The sequence below is a fragment of the Zonotrichia albicollis genome, chromosome 28 (assembly GCF_047830755.1).
Source record: "Zonotrichia albicollis isolate bZonAlb1 chromosome 28, bZonAlb1.hap1, whole genome shotgun sequence".
NCBI lineage: Eukaryota > Metazoa > Chordata > Aves > Passeriformes > Passerellidae > Zonotrichia > Zonotrichia albicollis.
Genome location: NC_133846.1, coordinates 1,000,012 through 1,020,391, shown reverse-complemented (window position 1 = coordinate 1,020,391; position 20,380 = coordinate 1,000,012). Strand labels below are relative to the sequence as shown.

At 61.2% G+C, this 20,380-nt stretch overlaps 1 protein-coding gene across 4 annotated transcripts in view; it reads left to right on the top strand.

Moving 5' to 3' along the window:
* Positions 1 to 19,629, top strand: part of NAV1 (neuron navigator 1) — a 74,217-nt gene extending 54,588 nt beyond the window's left edge. For 2 of the 4 annotated variants that reach the window (XM_074528321.1, XM_074528322.1), the window contains 26 exons: positions 4,081 to 4,219; positions 4,430 to 4,727; positions 5,094 to 5,787; positions 5,889 to 6,347; positions 6,552 to 6,593; positions 6,749 to 6,897; positions 7,504 to 7,674; positions 8,161 to 8,213; positions 8,386 to 8,409; positions 8,496 to 8,573; positions 8,765 to 8,848; positions 8,965 to 9,076; positions 9,632 to 9,753; positions 11,504 to 11,700; positions 11,787 to 11,949; positions 12,088 to 12,262; positions 12,471 to 12,568; positions 12,694 to 12,789; positions 12,921 to 13,080; positions 13,178 to 13,413; positions 13,513 to 13,667; positions 13,856 to 13,927; positions 14,192 to 14,388; positions 14,930 to 15,048; positions 15,278 to 15,475; positions 16,065 to 19,629. In XM_074528321.1, coding sequence (XP_074384422.1) covers positions 4,081 to 4,219; positions 4,430 to 4,727; positions 5,094 to 5,787; positions 5,889 to 6,347; positions 6,552 to 6,593; positions 6,749 to 6,897; positions 7,504 to 7,674; positions 8,161 to 8,213; positions 8,386 to 8,409; positions 8,496 to 8,573; positions 8,765 to 8,848; positions 8,965 to 9,076; positions 9,632 to 9,753; positions 11,504 to 11,700; positions 11,787 to 11,949; positions 12,088 to 12,262; positions 12,471 to 12,568; positions 12,694 to 12,789; positions 12,921 to 13,080; positions 13,178 to 13,413; positions 13,513 to 13,667; positions 13,856 to 13,927; positions 14,192 to 14,388; positions 14,930 to 15,048; positions 15,278 to 15,475; positions 16,065 to 16,160 — 4,387 coding nt within the window. In that variant the 3' untranslated portion in view covers positions 16,161 to 19,629. Of the gene's footprint in view, positions 1 to 1,273; positions 1,418 to 4,080; positions 4,220 to 4,429; positions 4,728 to 5,093; positions 5,788 to 5,888; positions 6,348 to 6,551; positions 6,594 to 6,748; positions 6,898 to 7,503; positions 7,675 to 8,160; positions 8,214 to 8,385; positions 8,410 to 8,495; positions 8,574 to 8,764; positions 8,849 to 8,964; positions 9,077 to 9,631; positions 9,754 to 11,503; positions 11,701 to 11,786; positions 11,950 to 12,087; positions 12,263 to 12,470; positions 12,569 to 12,693; positions 12,790 to 12,920; positions 13,081 to 13,177; positions 13,414 to 13,512; positions 13,668 to 13,855; positions 13,928 to 14,191; positions 14,389 to 14,929; positions 15,049 to 15,277; positions 15,476 to 16,064 lie in introns of those variants that run through there. The other 2 variants (XM_074528323.1, XM_074528320.1) reach the window with 2 other exon arrangements.
* The last annotated feature ends 751 nt before the right edge of the window (positions 19,630 to 20,380 follow it).

The following is a 20,380-nucleotide window of genomic DNA, read 5'->3' as shown; positions in this document are numbered from 1 at the left end:
GTGGGTCTGGGTGCTACATGGGCAGGTGTCTGTGCTGGTGTGAGACAGGTGAAGCAAAGAGAGTTCAAGACCATCCAGATCCTCTGCTGAGAAATGTGCTGGGGATACTCCTCTGTATGGGGCTCAGTGCCTGTGCTGGTACTCAGGGGTCTGCTGTGGCTCTGCCATCATCTCACACCAGGCCTGTGGCTCTGGCAGGGTCAAAGCTGCCTTTCTGAGGGGCTGCAGTGCTGGGCTGTGCCAGGCTGGCTCCCCTGCCACCCGGGATGCCCGGATTTGTGCCCATCAGAAGCTGCCCTGAGCACTGCCTGAGCTGGCTGTGGTGGGGCTGAGGCAGGCAGGCAGGAGAAGAGGAGGGGAAGGACAGCATCGGGCACGGTGCCAGGCCGGAGGGACCCGAGGGATGCGGGGCTGGCTGGGCTGTGCCGCCGCACCCACTGGCACACGCGGCCGTAGGGCCGTACCCGCACCTCGGGCTGGCTGCACCACCAAGCCTGGCCATGAGCTCTTGCCAGGGCTTGCTGGGTGTGGGCACGAGCTGGTCAGTGGGGACAGGGATGGTCAGGTACCCCTGTCCTGCCATGCCAGGCTGGGACAAGCCCTGTGTGGGTGAGTGATGGGACAGTGGGGAAGGAGCCAAGAGGCGTTGCCGTTGCTTCAAGGAAGGAATTACTTATTTCCCAGCCTGCAGGGTCTGGTGTGTCTTGCCAAGGCTGCAGTTAACTCTCTCTGCCTGACGTGGCTGGGCTGGTGAAATTGTCCCTGGTGCTACCATCCCGGTGAGGACCCTACCCTGCAGCATGGCTCTTGATGTGATGGAAGAGAGAGAGGAAAAAAGGGACAAAAGTTGGGGTTTTGGTCAATGAAAGGCAGAGCGAGGCAGGCATGGATGTCCTTTCTGGGGATGAGTGCCGAGGTTTCTGGGATCAGCTGTCCCAGCACCCCACAGTGGGACTCACATCGAGGAGGTTCCTTTGGGACAGAGAACAGGGTGGTTTGGGGGGCACGGGTTCCAGGCCAAGTGCTGAGGAATGCCCTCTGTTATCACATAGTGGGCTGGACTGGGGATCACTGGTGCTCTGTTTGGGGATGTGAATCGTGATTTTGGGGGGCTCTGCGGGCATTTGGGGGGGCGCTGGGGGACACCAGGGACAGGGTTCGGGGCCGTGGGCTGCGGCTGCGGGGCAGAATGCGGAGACACGGTGGCGGAGCTGAGGCGGGCGAGGCTTGGAGCCGGGAGCCCGGTGCCGATGGACGGCGGAGGGGGTCCTGTGCCGCTGTCGCTTTAAGGCGCGGGCAGCGGGGCGGTCCCGCTGCCCCCCGCCCCTCTCTCTCGGCCGGCGGGGCCGCGCCGCGCCGCGGGCAGCACGATGCTGCGGGCGGGGAGGCCGCGCCGCGCCCCGCGCCTCGCCAGCAGGTACGGAGCGGGCACGGAGCGGGCACCGCGGCGGGCGGGGGCGCGGCCCGAGCTCGGCCCCGGCAGACAAAGCCCCGCGCCCCGGGGCCGCTCCGCGGGCGGTGCTTTGTCTCGGCCGCGCTGGGGGGGGTGAAAGGGGGGTCGGGGCAGCGCGGCCGCTCCCGCACCGCGGCACCGGGGCATCGGGGCGGCTCCCGCTGCCTTCCCATCCTCCGCCTCGGCGCCCCCATCCTCCGCCCCGGCCCGCGCCCCGCACCTGCACTACGGCCGGGCCTGTCCTCCGCGGGGCTCCTGGGGGCTCCCGGGGCTCTGGTGCCTCCGCACGCCGGCTCTGATCCCGGGACTGCCGAGCGCGGGGCTCCGAGTCGGGGTGCGGCCGGGGCGGGGCGGAGCATCCCCGCGCACCGCGCCGCGCTCCCGCTCCATCCTCCTCTCCCTGCCGGTGCAGCCGCCTCCCCGCGCCGGGCTGGGGCCGGCTGCTCATCCCCGAGGCCGTGCGGGACCATCCCGCCCTCAGCGGGTCCCGTCCGCCGCCGGCGCCGCGCAGCGCGGTAGGACGGACGCGCTGCCCTTGAGCATCCCCGTTCCTGGGAGCTACCGCGGGGCTGCTGGCGGGTAGGTTCGGTGCGGGATCGTCTGCAGGAGCTGGGAATGGCTCTGGATAAGATGGAGGGGATGGAGCACAAAGCAGAGGGTCAGTTTTGCCTCGGAGGGACAGTCAGACATGGCTGCCCCTCGTTTGAGGGTTCTGGGGGGCAGTCGAGGTGCCGGGGCTCAGCCATGCTCCGGGAGTTTGTACTTGCTGCGGGGCCAGTGGTGCTGCGGTTGAGGCTTTCCTTGCTGTGCTGCCTATGGTATTCACGTGCCAGTTTGGGGATCCCTCAGTGCGCCAGCTGTGTGCCCATAAGAGTCAGGGACACCCTCACAGTGTGCAGCTGGCTCCCTACCCTCATGCCATGGTTTTAGTGATTTTGGGATGTGACCTTGCTTGTTGTCTTTTCTTGGCACAGGGTTGTCAAGGAGGATTTGGAGTCACCTCTTGCCTTGGCCTAACCTCTGACCCTCTGCCCCTTTCTCAGTGGCTCTCTGGATGCCCAGGGCAGTGGGGCTGTTGCATGCATGGCTGGGAGAGTGTTTGGGGTTTCCCTGCCTGGCCCCAAAAGCCAGACTGAGACACCCAGCACCACATGTGGCCTCAGCTGTGTTGCCATAGGACACAGTCCTATGAAGCCTGGCCTCACTCCTGGCACTGCTCACTGCCAGGTGATGCCAGGCTGGGAGATCCTGGGTTGAGGATTTCCATCCCAGTGGGAACTCACTCTAGGCATGGGGCTGGTGGTGGGACATGGTTTAGAGCTGAGCAGCATATCCTGAGTGCATGATCCTATTGACATCCCTTCCTGGGCAGCAGCACCTGCTGTCTCTGTCCCAGAAACTGCTGTAGGGGCACAGGGGGCTGTGTCCATCCTGGCTTTGGCCAGTCTCTGATGAACTCCTTCCCTATGGAAAGAGCAGGACACACAGTGCAGGTCTTACGGTGCTGGAGCTGCCTCTGTTGCTCCTTCTTGAGCCTTGAGCATCTGATGGGGATGCTGGTGGCTGTTGCTTTTGCTCTGCCACTGCTCTTGGGGCTCTGCTGTTTGCTGGGCTTCACTTGCACCTCTGTGGCCTCAATGCAGATAAACAGGCATCTCTTGCAGGGACTGAGGCTGGCTACAGCTCCCAGCTCTGCTCTGCACTCCTGAGCTACAGCTTGTCACTGAATCATGGCATGGTGTGTGTTGGAAGGGACCTTAAAATTCATCTTGTGCCACTCCCTGCCATGGCCGAGGGCACCTTTCAGTAGGTCAGGTTGCTCCAAGCCCCATCCAACCTGACCTTGAACATTTCATTGATGGGGCAGTCACAGCTTCTCTGTGCAGCCTGTTTCAGTGTTGCCTCCCCCAGCCCCTCACAGGCCCTGGGAGGCTGCGAGGCTTCACTGACCTACTCAGCTGCTGACCTGAAAGGTGCTGTGCTCATCCTGCTGGAAGGTGCTCCGTGCCTGCCTGTGCCAGATCAACATGGGCACAGCCCAGTGCTGTGGAACCTGCTGTGCCCTTGGGGCACCCAGGCAGCTGCTGCCCCAGTGTGATGCTGACTGATGACCCTGCAGATGGGCTTCTGCACACTTGGCTGAGCCCCAGCATGGAGCAGCCACCTTGGCACAGCAGCAGATCCCAGACTTGCTGCCTCTGGCTGCTGGGGGCTGGAGGGGGCAGTAAGGTGCAGTGGGTGGGGATCACCCCGGGAATGATGAATGCTACAGAGTGGTTGGTTTGTTTATTCCAGCAGTCCTGTCCTTTCTGGCAACCCCAACCTGCCTCCAGGGTCAGAGCAGGTTGCTGGGGGCTTGTTGCCAGCTGTGGATGTCCCTCCATCCCCCCAAAGCTCCACAGAGCCTTAATGGGGAGAAGCAGAGTCACTGAGGCTTGTGTGCCACAGGAACACAAGCCAATTCCATGGCTGGGCTGGAGCCAGCCATGGGCCCTGCATGCCATGTCCTTGTCACGGGCACTACCAGGAGCTGGATTTTGCCCCGACAGCCCCTGGAACAGGGAGATCCTGCGGGTGGTGAGACCCATTGTGCTGAGCAGGGGTCTGATGCTGTCTCTCCCTCACAGCTGGGATGAGAGCAGCTCCATCAGCAGCGGCCTCAGCGATGCCTCGGACAACCTCAGCTCAGAGGAGTTCAATGCCAGCTCCTCGCTCAACTCCCTGCCCTCCACCCCCACGGCCTCGCGCAGGAACTCGGCCATAGCGGTAGGTGCCAGGGGCACCTGGACCCTTTCCAGCACCCATCCCAGCCTTCCTGCCACACCTCGGGGGGACAGGGGGCATGGAGGGTGCCAGTGTGAGGAAACAAGGATGGCACAGGGTGTCTGCTGCGTCCTTCTCCCAGCTGGCTGATGTTCTCTGCGGGTGGGTTTGGGGTGGGTGCCAGGAGTGCCCCTGACTCTGCTCTGCCCCCAGCTGCGCACGGACTCGGAGAAGCGCTCACTGGCAGAGAGCGGCCTGAGCTGGTACGGGGAGGGCGACGAGAAGGCACCCAAGAAGCTGGACTACGACAGCAGCAGCCTCAAGATGGAGCATGGCTCCTCCAAGTGGCGGCGGGAACCCTCGGAGGGCGGAGAGGAGGGGCCCAAGGGTGGTGAGCTGAAGAAGCCTGTCAGCCTGGGCACCCCAGGCTCCCTCAAGAAGGGCAAAACTCCTCCAGTGGCTGTGACCTCCCCCATCACCCACATGGCCCAGAGCACCCTCAAAGTGGCAGGTAAAAACCAGTTTGGGTAGGGTCCAGCTCCTTTGATGGAGAGAAGGTTGGTTGCTGTCTTTGTGTGCTTTCTCCAGGCATGTGGGCCATGGGATGGCCTATGGCTGTGCTCAGACCCAGGGGCTGGGTGTGGGCTGGAAGGGGAGGCAGGGCTGTGTTGTGGGCTGCAGGCAGGCTGGGGGTCTGTGCCTGCCCCATGGTTTCCCACACACCAAGCTGGGGAACTACTGAGTGCACCAAGGGTCTGGCATGTCCCTTCTCCATCACATCCCTGCATCTCTGGTGCCCATATCCTGTCTGGGCTTGTTCACTTCCAAATGTTCTCAAAGCCTCCAGGGACACTAACCTGTCCTTTCTTGCCACTAGGCAAGCCAGAGACCAAAGCCACCGACAAGAGCAAGCTGTCAGTGAAGAACACGGGCCTGCAGCGCTCCTCGTCCGATGCCAGCCGTGACCGCACCGCTGATGCCAAGAAGCCGCCGTCAGGGCTCACACGTCCCTCATCCTCCAGCTCCTTTGGCTACAAGAAACCAGCTCCTGCCACTGGCACGGCCACTGTCATGCAGGCTGGGGGCTCAGCCACGCTTGGCAAGATCCAGAAGAGCTCTGGCATCCCTGTTAAGCCAGTCGGTGGGAGGAAGACAAGCCTCGATGTCTCCAACGCACCTGAGCCTGGGTTCCTGGCACCAGGGGCTCGCTCCAACATCCAGTACCGCAGCCTGCCCCGGCCGGCCAAGTCCAGCTCCATGAGTGTGACCGGGGGCCGCAGTGCAGCCCGGCCGGTCAGCAGCAGCATTGACCCCAGCCTGCTGAGCACCAAGCCGGGCGGCATCTCGGTGTCGCGGCTCAAGGAGCCATCCAAGGTTGGCACTGGCCGTGGCACACCAGCCCCTGTGAACCAGACAGACCGTGAGAAGGAGAAGGCCAAGGCCAAGGCAGTGGCACTTGACTCTGAGTGCAGCACCCTGAAGAGTGCCAGCTCACCTGAGAGCACCCCAAAAGCCCAGGCCAACCTCCCGCCAGCAGCCAAGGTGGCTGAGCTGCCCCCTACACCTCTCAGGTATGGTCCTTCCACCTCTGAGGGCAGCAGTGCCTGGCACGGCTGTGCCCAGCACCAGTACCTGAGTCTCACCTGTTTCCTTACCCATTTCCCCCCTCCAGAGCAGCTGCCAAGACCTACGTGAAGCCTCCCTCGCTGGCCAACTTGGACAAGGTCAACTCCAACAGCTTGGACTTACCCTCCTCCAGCGAGCTGCACACCCCACACACTGCCAAGCTCCAGGAGCTGCACCCAGCTGGTGGGCACCTTGCGCCCTGCTTCAGCCCCAGCCCTGCCCCCATCCTCAACATCAACTCGGCGAGCTTCTCCCAGGGCCTGGAGCTCATGGGTGGCTTCAGTGTCCCCAAGGAGGGCAGGATGTACCCCAAGCTCTCCGGCCTTCATCGCAGCATGGAATCCCTGCAGATGCCCATGAGCCTGCCCAGTGCCTTTTCAGGGGGCAGCACCACCACCCCCGCCCCTGCTGCTGCACCCCCTGCCAGCGCAGAGGAAGAAGAGGAAGAAGAAGAGGCAGGAGAGCTGGGCTGGAGTGGGAGCCCCCGGCTGACACATCTGGACAGGTATGGCTGGAAGGAGGTGGGTGGGTTGCTGCAGCACCTTCATGGGCACACATTGCTCCCTGCTGTTCTGCCATGTCCTTTGCCTGCTTCAGAGTCTCTTCCTGCTACATTTCTAGGGAAAAGCTCCCTATTCCTACAATTCAGTCCCCATGGTTCCTTCCCTAGTCTGTGCAGGGATGTCACTGATCTTTCCTTCCCTTCCAGTGCCAACCGCGACAGGAACACACTGCCCAAGAAGGGGTTGAGGTAAAGGAGCCCAAATTATTTTTGTGTGGTGCTGGGGTGGGAAGGGGAGGCTTTCCAGGCGAAGGCCCCTGAGCCAGGGAAGCTGGGCTGCAGTGCAGTGGGCAGGAGCTGGACGGTGCTGGTCGATCTTACCATGCCTGTCTGCGGCTCCCCAGGTACCAGCTCCACTCCCAGGAGGAGGCCAAGGAGCGGCGCCACTCCCACGCGGTCAGCAGCCTGCCCGAGCCGGACGAGCAGCAGGAGCTGCCCTCGCCCCCCGCCCTCCCCATGGCGCTGGTGGGGAAGGGCCCGCTCACCAGCATTGGTCAGTGCCCTCGCTGCCAGCCCCTTCCCTCCTGCTGCCCCTGCTCCCTGTGTGATGTGCTGGTGCTCCCCTGGGCGCTGCTTGTCTCCCTGACACCACCAACACCAGCACCTGATGCTTTGGGTGCTGGACTGGGACCAGGGGTGTCCATCACCTCTGCTTCAGGGCATCTCATCCACCTTTGGGCCTCAGGCCATAACTGCTCCTCTGGGGGTGCCTAGCAGGGCAAGGGGTAAGCCTTGTCCTGATCTGACCAGGACCTGAATGTTCCTGGAGGGTTTGGGGAGGTCCAGGCAGACAGGTTGGGGCAGCAGGCTCCACTCCTGCACCTGTAAGTGTTGGGCCGTGGCATAGTGGTACCCACTTGGCCCTGGGGCAATGGATTTGTTTTTCAGCCCTGTGATTACCTTGGTGCTGGTGTCCAGGTCTTCCCAGCATCAACCTGCCTTTTAGCTTTTCCCAGCCCCTCCCTGCTTTGGGACCACAATCCCTGCTTCCTCACTGCATCACAGCTCTCGTGGATCGCTCCCAGTCCTGCTTCCCCATCCTGATGGCAGGTCCCTAGCGTGGCTCTGACCCTGCCTTCTCCCTGCTTTCTCCTTGCAGTGAGCCCCACTGCCACCACAGCCCCGCGGATCACCCGCTCCAACAGCATCCCCACCCACGACTCCACCTTCGAGCTGTACAGCACCTCCCAGATGGGCAGCACCCTCTCCCTGGCCGACAAGTCCAAGGGCATGATCCGCTCAGGCTCTTTCCGGGACCCTGTGGACGATGGTGAGAGTGTGCTGTGCTCCTGCCCAGGCAGAGGAGGCTGCACAGGGTTGGTGGGGCTCCCTGCACCCTTGTCCCTTCCTACTGGTGCTGCCATGGCATTGTTGGATGGGTGGCTGTGTCCCGTTCTTGGCATCAGAGCAGGGACAGCAACACTGAGGGCTCTGTTGGACTCTGTGCTGGCATCAGCCCTGGGTCTGCCCTGACCCCCATGGGTGCTCAGTGATTTGGGTTGCCCCCAGGGTGCTGTGACACTGGGGAGGAGAGGATCCAAGCAGACGGGGAGGGCAGCAGAGCCCTGGTTCCCCAGAGAGGAGGGTGCAGGTGGAGAGCACATGCAGAGAAACGAGCAGTGCTGAGCAGCTGCCATCCCACCCTGTACCTCCCCCAGGCACCCCTGAGAGCCCAGTCACTGGGTGTGCCCTGGGCTGTAGCCCTGGGTGCTGCTCTGCAGGGCACCCTGACAGCTCGGGTTTTCCTGTGTTGCAGTTCACGGATCGGTGCTGTCCCTGGCCTCCAGCGCGTCCTCCACCTACTCCTCCGTAAGAGCCGCCTCTGTGCTGCTGTGCTGCTTTGTGCATGGCTGGGGGATCCGGGTGGGGCTGGGGGGGGCTCTGTGCATGCCTCTGCCTGCTGCTGAGCCTGTCTGTGCCTCGCTGCCCCCCTGACTGCCTGCCTCTGTCTGTCTGTCCCTCTCTGCTCTCACGCTGCCAGGCTGAGGAGAAGATGCAATCTGAGGTGAGCCCACACCCTTTGCTCACGCCTGCCCCTGCCCCCAGTGAGGGCAGTGCCTGGCCCCTCTCATCTCCCCTCTCTCCCCACAGCAAATCCGCAAGCTGCGCCGCGAGCTGGAGTCCTCGCAGGAGAAGGTGGCCACGCTGACGTCCCAGCTGTCTGCTAACGTGAGTCCCCATGGAGCCCCTGTGGGGCACCCCACTCCATCCCTGCAGGGCATGGGGCTGGTGCTGCATGTGCCCATGGAAGCCCTGATTTCCCTTCAGCCTTTTGCATCCCACACCTGGCAGTGGGTGCTCACCTGTCCGTGGGTTTTTGCTCAGATGTTGGGGCTCACCTGTTTCTCCACTTCTCCCAGGCCAACCTGGTGGCAGCCTTTGAGCAGAGCCTGGTGAGCATGACGTCCCGCCTGCGGCACCTGGCTGAGACCGCCGAGGAGAAGGTGGGTGTGTCCTGGGGCTGGTGGGTGCTGGACTTGGGAGGTTGCCCCAAGGGTGCTCTTGGGTCGGCTCTCCACCATTGGGATTCACTCCATGGCTCCCAACTCTGCTGCCCCAGGACACGGAGCTGCTGGACCTGCGAGAGACCATTGACTTCCTGAAGAAGAAGAACTCAGAGGCCCAGGCTGTGATCCAGGGTGCACTAAATGGCACTGATGTCACCCCCAAAGGTAAGGCATGATGCTGCAGCCCTTCCTGAGCTGGATGCTCCTGCTGGGACTCGCACAGGGCCCCAGGGCACATCCTGTCATGGGGGAAGTTCATTTGGAGACAGGGTGCCCCAGGCAGCAGTTTTTCCCCACCTGGGATCCTTGACCATCTGAAACCAGGAATGGACAGCCAGAGCTGTCACCATGGGAGGTCACAGTGCTGGCTTTGTCAGTCTTGGGAGACTTCCTTGCCAGGCCCTTTGCCAACAGCCAGTTTTGCCTGCTGCTATTCACTTTGTTCCCATAAGTGCTGTTTGTAGCCCCAAAACCCCAGTGTGAGTGCAAGAAGCTGTCAGGGACAGCAGCAGGATGATATGTGCCCTGGGCATCTCTCAGCAGGTGGTGTCTGAGTCCCATGTCATTGTTACAAGGTGGCTTCAAGAGCTCAGAAGGTGTTGGGTGGGAGGAGGAATTGGGTGTAGGGAGGAGGGACCGTAGGGTGCTCTGGTTTTGGGACAGTTGCAGGTAACTGACCCCTCCTTTCCCAATCTCTCCTGCTTCTTTGCTGGACCCCAGAGCTGCGCATCAAGCGGCAGAACTCCTCTGACAGCATCTCCAGCCTCAACAGCATCACCAGCCACTCCAGCATCGGCAGCAGCAAGGATGCTGACGCCAAGAAGAAGAAGAAGAAGAGCTGGGTGGGTTGGATGGGGCACTGGCAGGAGATCTGGGGCTTGGGGAGCCACTGGCAGGGTCTGCTCAAGGTCAACCCCACAAACCAGCTGCTCTCAGTCTGCTTTGGCTTTGGGGTGTTGGTGTTCCCTGTCCTCTGGGGACAGCAGTGGTGAGGAGTGTAATTGCCATGGATTTGTGTCTTGAATTGTTGGCTGGGACGTCTCCAGCCCCTTCAGGAGTTTCCCAGCTCTGGCCCTGCATGCTTGCTTCCTTGTGTATTCCCCCATGTCTCCCTCCTGCGCACGCAGGCTCTGACAGTGTGGAGGGCTGGCACCTCGGCTGGGCAGCTCCTTCCCTGCACCAGGCAGCTCTGAGCTGGATGTGCAATTAAGTCTTGCTTTGTTTTGTTTCTCTTCCCCTATGCTGACCTCAACCCTTTTTTTCCAGGTGTATGAGGTAAGTCCCACGCTGTCCAATCCACCCGTGCCCAGCCAGGGCCCTTGCTCCATTTCATGGATGGTGCTCATACACTCCCCATCCCATCCATCCCACTGGCACTAACCCCAGCACAGGCCATCCTGGGTCCCCAGCCAGGCTGTGCCCACCTTGGCTGCTTCCTTTGATGTTAAGGACAAATATGTGCCCACAAGGAGGGGCTTGAACTGCCATAGATAGACAGCAGGAAAGGCTAACATGGGACCTGCCCCCTGGATGGGAACAGTCCCCTTCTTGCCTAGGGAAGGCAGGCACTCTCCTGACTTCCTGTAACTGCATCTTTTGGGGTGGAGGCCTTGGTGCAGCCCTGCCAGCGTCACTGAGGGCACTGGAGTGCCCTGCCCATCTCTGCCTCTCCAGGGCTGCCTGATGTGGTCTCAAGTGGCTCTGTCTCTGCCAGCACTCACATAGGTCTCAGTGTTTCCCTGCTCCCTACTTTGTTTACACTGAAATGCAATGCTTTTTGTTTTGAGAACACCCTAGAGCAGTCTGCTAGTGCCTGTGAGGATTGGGACAGATCCAGTGTGCTCTCCATCCCTTCCTTTTCCCACCTTCCCTTGGAGCAGGCCCTGGCAGTCCAGGGCACATGTTGTGAGCCCAGGGTGCTCGTCCTGCTGCTCTCCTACCAGCTGGTGGGACCCAGTTTGGGTCTAGTTTGTGCAGTGTCCATCCCCCTCCTGGCCCCAGCCCGCTGCTCACCCACCACTGCTCTGTGTGTGCTGTGTGCATGCTGCATGCTCAGGTGAGACACCTGCATGCTCATGGAGGGCTGGCTGCCCCTCTGTGCTTCCAGCAGGATCCACGGGGCAGAGGGAGGTGTGGGGCAGGACTCTGGCTCTGCAGTGGGTGGAGCAAGGGACATCCCTGAAATAAATGCCTCTTGCTGAAATGGCTGTGGTGGGGTGAATGTGGGGGTGGATTGGCCCTTCTCGATGGACCAGGGTGTTGGTGCCATGCCTGAACAGCCTGATGTAGGTGCTGCTGGGGAGCAGGGCTGGGAGACATCCTGACCAGGACATGGGTCCCACTCTTTGGGGCTCTGGTGCCATCCAGGCTGGGGTGAGTGTTGTGCACCCCATCCATTGGCAGTGCCAGCAGAGGGGGTCAGGCTGCAGCCTTCCCCAGCATGGTGGAGGTGCTGCCTCTAGTGGATGTGTTTGTACTGGTCCCAGCTCAGACTGTCTGTGGGTCCTGGACAGACAGGGCAGGACTAGGCCAGGTCTCTGCTTGTGAGGCTGCACTTTGGACTGCCTCTAACAAGTTTTCCTTCTCCTGTAGCTACGCAGCTCCTTCAATAAGGCCTTCAGCATCAAGAAGGGCCCCAAGTCGGCTTCGTCCTACTCTGACATAGAGGAGATCGCCACGCCAGACTCGTCAGCCCCCTCCTCCCCCAAGCTGCAGCATGGCTCCACAGAGACTGCCTCGCCCTCCATCAAGTCCTCCACATCCTCCTCCGTGGGCATTGACACGGCTGAGTACGTGGGGCCAGGGAGGGCCGGTGGTAGGGGCTGCAGGCTCCTGCCAGGGACACGTGTGAGACCTGGTCTCTCCCTTGGCCTAGGCTCTTCCAGGCCCACAGTGAGGGCGAGCCCGAGAAGAAGGAGGTGTCAGAGCTGCGGTCAGAGCTGTGGGAGAAGGAGATGAAGCTGACAGACATCCGCCTGGAGGCCCTTAACTCAGCCCACCAGCTGGAGCAGCTGCGGGAGACCATGCACAACATGCAGGTGAGGACCCCTGCCCGCAGCCTGGCTGCTCTCAGTACCAAGGTGCCCTCAGTCCCTGCATTCTCACCACTGTGCTGCATGCCAGAGTGCTACTGCTGTACAGCTCCTTACCCTGTGCCCTGCCTTGTTGTGCCCCAGCTGGAGGTGGATCTCCTGAAGGCTGAGAATGACCGTCTCAAGGTGGCCCCTGGGCCTTCAGCAGTGCTGGGTGCTGTTCCCAGCCACATCACGAGCACATCGGCCTCCTCTTCACCACGGCGCTCCTTGGGTCTCACCATTGGTCATGCCTTCAGCCCCAGCCCGGGGGATGCAGGTAGGGGTGATAGAGCTGCTAGCAGATAGGGAAGGGCTGCGATAGGGAGTGTGTGTGGTGGCAACGTGCTGCTGCTCACCTGGAGTGAACAGGGGATCTGTCGTGCTGCTGGTGCTGCTGTTGGCCACAGCAAGATTTGCCTCTGGCTGGGCACAGCCAGGCCTGGTGGCTCAGCTCTGGCCACACAGCCTCACTGCTCCATCCCCAGACATGTCCCCCATGGATGCTGTCAGCGCTGGCACTCAGAAGGATGAGCTGACTCTGCGGATTGTGGTGCGCATGCCGCCCCAGCACATCATCAAGGGGGTGAGTGGGGGCTCTGTGGGGAGCCTGAACTGTCACCGTGTCATGGCCCTGACAAAGGGGCAGAGGATGCCTCCCAGGGCTGGGTGTGGTGCTGCAGCACTGTACACTTTTGCCTTGGCTCCTAGGACCTCAAGCAGCAGGAGTTTTTCTTGGGCTGGACCAAGGTGAGCGGGAAGGTAGACTGGAAGATGCTGGATGAGGCTGTCTGCCAGGTCTTCAAGGTAGGAGCAAAAAGCACTTTTTATAGAGCCATCCTTTGACATTGCTCCACCAGGCCTGCTATTCCCTGGCCCAGGTCCTCTCCAAGCTCTCTTGGAGCTGCTCTCTGACAGCCCTGTCCTTCTCCATGTAGGATTACATCACTAAGATGGATCCTGCATCCACGCTGGGGCTCAGCACCGAGTCCATCTACGGCTACAGCATCAGCCACATCAAGCGGGTGCTGGACACGGAGCCGCCGGAGCTGCCGCTGTGCCGCCGGGGCCTGACCAGCGTTGTCGTCACGCTCAAAGGTCAGTGTGGCAGAGGGGCTCCGTGACTGTGCCATGTCCCTGCTGTTTGGGGCTGCTAGAGGGTGGGAGTGGACCCTCAGCCCTCCCCTGCCCACAGGCTTGAAAGAGAAGTGCGTGGACAGCCTGGTATTCGAAACACTCATCCCCAAGCCCATGATGCAGCACTACATCAGCCTCCTGCTGAAGCACCGCCGCCTCATCCTCTCGGGGCCCAGTGGCACCGGCAAGACCTACCTGACCAACCGCCTGGCCGAGTACCTGGTGGAGCGCTCGGGTCGGGACGTCACCGAGGGCATCGTCAGCACCTTCAACATGCACCAGCAGTCCTGCAAGGTGAGGGCACACAGCAGCGTCCCTGTGGGCACTGGTGCCATGGTCCCCATGGCAGTCATGCCATGGCCCCACACGTGACACCCGACCTGTTTGTTCCAGGATCTTCAGCTGTACCTGTCCAACCTGGCCAACCAGATCGACCGCGAGACGGGCACGGCGGACGTGCCGCTGGTGATCCTGCTGGACGACCTCAGCGAGGCGGGCTCCATCAGCGAGCTCGTCAACGGGGCGCTCACCTGCAAGTACCACAAATGGTGAGAGCCCCTCTGCCCCCCTCCAGTGCAGCCCCATGGCACACACATGCTCCCTGCTGCTCTCACCATGGTCACTGGGCTGTGGGGATGAGGCTGCACATGTCTGCTGTGCCCAGATCAGCTCTGCCTTGGGCAGGGGTGACTCAGAGGTTTTTCTCATTAATCTTGTCTCTCTGTCACTCACTCAGTCCGTATATCATTGGCACTACCAACCAGCCTGTGAAGATGACCCCAAACCATGGCCTCCATCTCAGCTTCAGGTAGGAATTGTACATCCCTGGGGATCATCCTTGTGGGGGACAGAAGCCATCACTTCCACCTGGGTGTTTCTGTGGTCACATTCTATGGCTGGGGACCCTGATTAAGATTGAGCCCCCAGGCCTGTCCCTGCCATCCCAGAAGGACCTGAAATTCCCCAGCCTCAGGCAAATGCAGGGTGGGGATGCAAGGAGGGCCTCAGGAGTGCTGGGGAGCAGGGCAGCTTGTGTGGAGACCCAGCCCTGACCACTGGAGTCCTCCCCCAGGATGCTGACGTTCTCCAACAACGTGGAGCCGGCCAACGGCTTCCTGGTGCGCTACCTGCGGCGGAAGCTGCTGGAGTCGGACACGGACATCAACGCCAACAAGGAGGAGCTGCTGCGGGTGCTGGACTGGGTGCCCAAGCTCTGGTACCATTTGCACACCTTCCTGGAAAAACACAGCACATCCGACTTCCTCATCGGTACGGCCCTGCCTCCCCTTCCTCCTCTGCCCCAGGCTGTGAGGAGCCCTGGGGACTGGGACCAAACCCTCCCTGGGGACTGGGACCAAACCCTCCCTGGGGACTGGGACCAAACCCTGACTGGGAACAAACCCTCCCAGAGGAGCTCAGGGGGGTTGATGTGTTCCCTGTGTCTCCCAGTCCCACAAACCCCACAGCTGGTGGGTGATGCACACAAGCGTTGCTCTTCCCTGGGTGCTCTTTGTTCCTTTGGAAGCTGTCACTAGGGGTGTCAGCCAAGGCTCCCAGCACCCTTCCCTGGGCATGGAGAAGCTGTCTTCTCCCAGGTGGATCCCCCATGCCTCACCAGACTTTTGGGGGATAGATTGAACTTGGTAGCCCCCTTCCTTGTCTGGGAGATGCTGCCTGTCTGCTGTGCAGGTGGATGATGCCTACTCACTGTTCCCAAGGGCCCCCTTCCAGCCAGGTGTGCCCACCTGAGTGCTGTGACTGGAGGAGGGGCACCCAGCTCCCATTTCCACTGTCTGCCTTTCCCCCACAGGTCCCTGCTTCTTTCTGTCCTGCCCTATTGGAATTGAGGATTTCCGGACCTGGTTCATCGACCTGTGGAACAATTCCATCATCCCTTACCTGCAGGAGGGGGCAAAAGATGGGCTCAAGGTAGCCGGTGCTGCTGGCACATGAGAACACAAACCAGGGCGGGGACACAGTGATACAGCCATCGTGGGTGGGGGCAGAGGGGAGGCACTGGGATGGTGGGTGTAAATCTCTGCCAGTCCCTGTACCCTGTGGCTGCTGTGGCACATGGCGCTCTCCTGGGGGCTCAGGGTGCCACATTGCTGGCTCTGGCATGTACTGAGGCATGGCTGCCATTTGATCCCTGCCGCAGGTGCATGGGCAGAAGGCAGCCTGGGAGGACCCCGTGGAGTGGGTGCGGGACACCCTGCCCTGGCCGTCAGCGCAGCAGGACCAGTCCAAGCTGTACCACCTGCCCCCGCCCACCATGGGGCCCCAGAGCGCCGTGTCCCCGCCCGAGGAGCGCACCGTGAAGGACACCACGCCCAGCTCCCTGGACTCGGACCCGCTGGTAGGCTGGCCAGCAGGAGGGGCTGGGAGGAGCTGGTGGCAGAGCAGGGCGGAGCTTTGCTTTCCCAGTTGATTCTCGGTGTAAAACGCTTGATTTGGGGATGCAGAAACACTGCGTGCTCCCTGGAGGAGCAGTGGGTGAGGGGTGGTGGCACTGGCAGGTGGGCTGCACACCAGGACACATGGTGACATGCCAGTGAAAGGGCAGACATGACACTCCACGAGGCATCATGTCCACATGCAGAGCCACAGACAGGCACACGTGCTCCTACACGTCCTGATGTGTCACCTGGAGAGCTGCTGGCTCCAGATGATGCCAGCTGTCACCTGGAGAGGCTGCTGGCTCCACAGGTGATGCCAGCTGATGCTGCTTTGGCACACTGAGTCTTGAGCATTCCAGCTGTGCTTGAGGCTGGATTCTGGCACAAAGGAGGGATTTTGCAGCATCTCTGGGACTTGCTTTACCCTCTAAGGAGCTTTCCAGCAAGGCTGGTTTGGGAGGGCAAGAGGGCCAAGTGGCCTCCCCAGTCACCTGTGCACCTGTGGGCCTCGTGTCCCCCTCGGGCTCAGCCATGCTCCTGTCCCCACAGATGGCCATGCTGCTGAAGCTCCAGGAAGCTGCCAACTACATTGAGTCTCCAGACCGTGAGACCATGGTGGACCCCGACCTGCAGTCGACTCTGTGAGGCCCAGATGTGCCAGCCCAGGTGGAGGGGAGCTGCTGCTGGGCTGCTCTCCTTTTCTTTCGGCATCCAGGAGCGTGGGGCTGGCGAGCAAGTGGAGAGGAGAGGAGCAGGGCTCTGGCGTGTCCTGGTGGAGCCTGGGGAAACTCAGCTCATCTGTGAAAGAGCACGAGTTACCATCTCCCCTCCCAGCCCTGGGGGTAGGAGAATCCTGGTTTCTCTTCTTGGTTTTTTCTGTCTCTATTGCAAACTCTTGGGCTTTGGGACCAAGGTGCCGCTGAGGCTGAGCCCCGCTCCCGGGAGCTGCTGGAAGGCCCCTGCAAGGGGCAGGGACCCTGCAGGAGCCACCTGGGCCACAGCTGGGGAGGAGCTGGGGCTGCAGGATGAGCACGTGGGCACGAGGGGCTCTGGCTCCCTCTGTGCCCACTGGGCCAGTCCATGGGAGCCTCCTCTGTGGAGCTCCCACCCCGTGCCAGCCAAAGGGAGCACGGCCCTGGCTGCTCTCTGTGCATTCCCTGTTCCACCTGCAGCTGCTGTGACCAGGACAGCCCAAAAACCCTGCTTTTCTTATTTTATTTTGTTTCCCCCTTCCCCTTTTCCTTTGGCCGAGTCCAGACTTTGCTTTGATCCCTTTTTTAGTTCAGGTACTTTGCTCTCCTGGCCTGGAGCCTGTGGCCTGGTGCCTACTACTTCCCTGGCAGCAGTGTCCTTCCCCTTTGGTTTCTTTTGCAGCTGTTGGTTTCACCACTCAAACCACCTCTGTCACAAAACTGGTGCTTACTGGACGATCTCCAGTCCCTGAATCCACCTCCTGGGGCTGCACAGGTTGGCTGAGGTGGGACTTGGAGGCAGTGTGGAGGCAGGTGGCAGCAGGAGGCTCCCAGAGCAGCCCCTCACATGGCAACTCCCTCCTCCCCCAAGGCACTGGGATGGTGTCTCCCACCAGGCTGGGGTGCCACAGAGCATCCCCTCCCTGAGCTGCTGGGGCATGGGGAGGCTGCTGCTGCTGCCCCATCCCTGAGGAGCTGGATGCCATCCCTGCCCCCTTGGTGGAGGGGGGCCCAACCAACCTCTCATCCCCTTGGTGCTGCCAGGCCTGGGGCTGTGGGTCAATGAGCCTGGGGTTGCTCCCCAGGCTGCCTGCTCCCCCTGGCCCTGTGCCTTCCTGTAGCCTGGCAGGGTCTGTGTTGGTGCTCTGGGGGCACCTGGGGCTGCCATGTGTCCTCCTGGCCTTGTCCTGCATTGTCAAAAGGCCAGACTCCGTGGAGAGGGTCGGCCCCGGTGCTGCCGTGGTGCCTTAATCTCTGGCCATGCGGGAAGGGGGAAAGGGGGCTTGGGACAGTGCTGTCACAGCCTGCTCCAGCATCCTCTGTCCCCAGAGCCAGCTTGGCTGGAAGGAATGAAGGTGCTGGGACTGCTGCCTGCAGCACCCTCGCTGGCCTGTCCCCAGCCATGGCTGTGGGGTGTCCTGCAGGTCTGCACTCCCATTCTGTGCCCCCTTGGGCTCTGGGGGCCCTCTCCTCCCTGCTGCCCTCCAGCTCAGCCCCCACATCCTTCTGGGGCCCTGGAGAGACACATGAGGAGAGGTGACCCCAGGGCCAGATCACCTGCGCCCACCCTGTCCCCAAACTCTGTCAGGCTGGGGACTGGGCAGCCTCAGCCCCCTGTGCTGCAGCTGGTGTGGCCTTCAGGGACCCCTCAGACCCCTCTGGAACGGGCATTTCCCGCAGTGCCCCGGAGGCTGCCGGCCCCTCTGCCCTCGGTGCTCCCGGCCGGTGTGTCCCGCCTCGCCGCCCCATGGTGCTCACTCCTCCCTCTGTCCGTCTGTCCGACAGCCTCCTGCTGCCTCCGGGCCTCCAGCCCGGCCCCTCCCCGCGGGGATCTCCGCGATCTCCTCCCCACGCTGGCTTGGGCGTTAGGGCTTTCTGTTCGCCTTCTCTTCTGTCGAGGACTCGCTGTACATAGATCCGTCGTGGAACGCCCTGTGTGGGTTGGGGGGGCCCGGCCCTGCGCCTTGGCCCTGGTTTTGGGTTTTTTTTGTACTCTGTGATGACTGTGCTGTGCTGACTTCTTTTCTGATTGTATGAGACTCCGGCCCAGCAGCCGCTCGAGGTCTGCAATGGGGACACAGCCGTTCCCTCCAGCCCCTCACACCCTCCTTGGGACTCAGGTGCCCAGGCAGGGAAGGGACTGATGCACCTTTGGGGGCTGCCCTGTGCCCAGGTGCCCTGAGGAGTCCTGTGGGAGGAGGGGCAGCCTTGCTGAGCTTTCTTTTGTGACTCCTCCAGGGAGCCACCCAAACCTGGACCAAACTGTAGCCGTCCCCCGCTGCTGAGCCTGCCCTGGCCTGTGTCCTGCAGGTTTGCCCCGTCCCTCCCCAGGCTGGGGCTGCCCCCTTGTGCCATCCCCTCGGCCCCAGCAGCTGGAGGTGAGCAGCCCATGGGGTGTGATCCAGGAGGAATCTCTAGGGAAGGAGAAGGGCTGTGCCAGCAGCCCCTGGGATCACTGGTGGGGGGCTTGGCTGGGCTTACCTGGCAGGAGGGGCCAGGTCCTGGTGGATTCCTCCTGGCTTACACCAAGCACCTCCTGTCCCCAAGGCTGGCAGCTGTCTGGGCCACCCCCTGGCTGTGGGCTGAGCCCCTCTGTCCCCAGGGAAAGGCTCCAAGGATTGCTTTAACTCATCCTCCTGCCGCCTCCAAGGGTGCCCAACACTCCCAAAGGTGCCTGCTGTCCCCAAAGGTGCCTGCTGTCCCCAAAGGTGCCCATCACCCCACAAGGTGATATCTGCCACCTCCAGAGGTGCCCGTTGCCCCCAAAGGTGCCCATGGTCCCTGGGAGTCCCCCTGAGGGGCTGGAGGTGGGTGATGCCAGTGCCTCACCCTCCTGCCCCCTCGAGCTGCTGCTGCCTGGTGGCCTGAACCTTACAATTTTAGCTTTTTTCTAATAAACACAAACAACCTTTTTTTAATTAAATAAAAGATGAAATGGACAAATTCCTGTTCTAGATTATCTGTGTAATTGACTGGGTTTTGTGTTTCTTAACTGCATGGTATTCCTGCCGAGGGGTTTTATAGCACTTTTTAAATTTCTCTTTAAGATTTTGGTCCAGATTTCTACTCACGCCTGTCTGTTTTTGCTTTTTCCTTGCACCCTCCACGTTTGTAAACTCGCTCCATTTTATACCTGATGTTGAGACCCAGCCCCACGTTGTATATAGCTGCGGGAACAATCATAGGGAACAAACAAACACCATCTGGACTCTTTCCACGATTAGTTGTTTTTACTTCAAAGAAATTTTAAAGGAAACATAAAAGGAAGCCAGGAAAAGGCTTGAGGATATTCTGAAAAGACAGAAACAAATCCAGCCCTGCACCAAGTCAGCTCCTGCTGCCCACACTGCCCGCACCAACTGGCATGTCTCTTCTCAGTCGTCTGTCTAACACCATTGGATTCAATAAAGTGATCTCCTGTACTGTCGGCTCCTGGTCCTGTGTCTGTGGCTCTGGCCCTGTGTGGCAGAGGGGAGGGCAGTTGTACACATCATAGAATTGTGATGGTTTGGGAAGGGACCTTAAACCTCATCTCAGTGGAAGGGACACCTTGCCCTATCCCAGGTTGCTCCAAGTCCCTGGCCTTGAGCATTTCCAGGGATGGGGTGGCCACAGCTTCTCTGGGCAGCCTGAGCCAGGGCCTCACCTCCCTCACAGCCGAGAATTCCTCCCCGATATCCCATCTAACCCTGCCCTCTGGCAGTTTGAAGCCGTTCCCCCTTGTCCTGTCCCTCCAGGCCCTTGTCCAAAGTCCCTCTCCAGCTCTCTTGGAAGGGAGAGGGACTGGAAGGGGCTCTAAGTTCCGCCCAGGGCCTTCTCTCCAGGCTGAGCGTCCCCCACCTCTCCTAGCCTGTCTCCAGAGCAGAGGGGCTCAAGCCCTCAAAGCATCTCCCCCTGTCCTTGGTAGTTGCCTGCCTGCAAAATATGGGAAGGGAGCCTGAGTAGAAACACTCCTGGGTTGAAATCTTGACTGTTTTCAGGATGCTGGGAGCAGTTTTAGGGATTGAGGACCTCTCTCCTGAGGTCACGCTCCTGTAAAGTCTGGGGTGGGCAGAAACTCCTGATTTGGAATCATGGCACTTCAGGACATGGAAAGCAGGAGGTCCCTTTCCTGGGGCAGGACAGACAGGTCCTGCCGAGGTGAGCAGGGGGAGCAGGGCTCAGGGTGGGTGG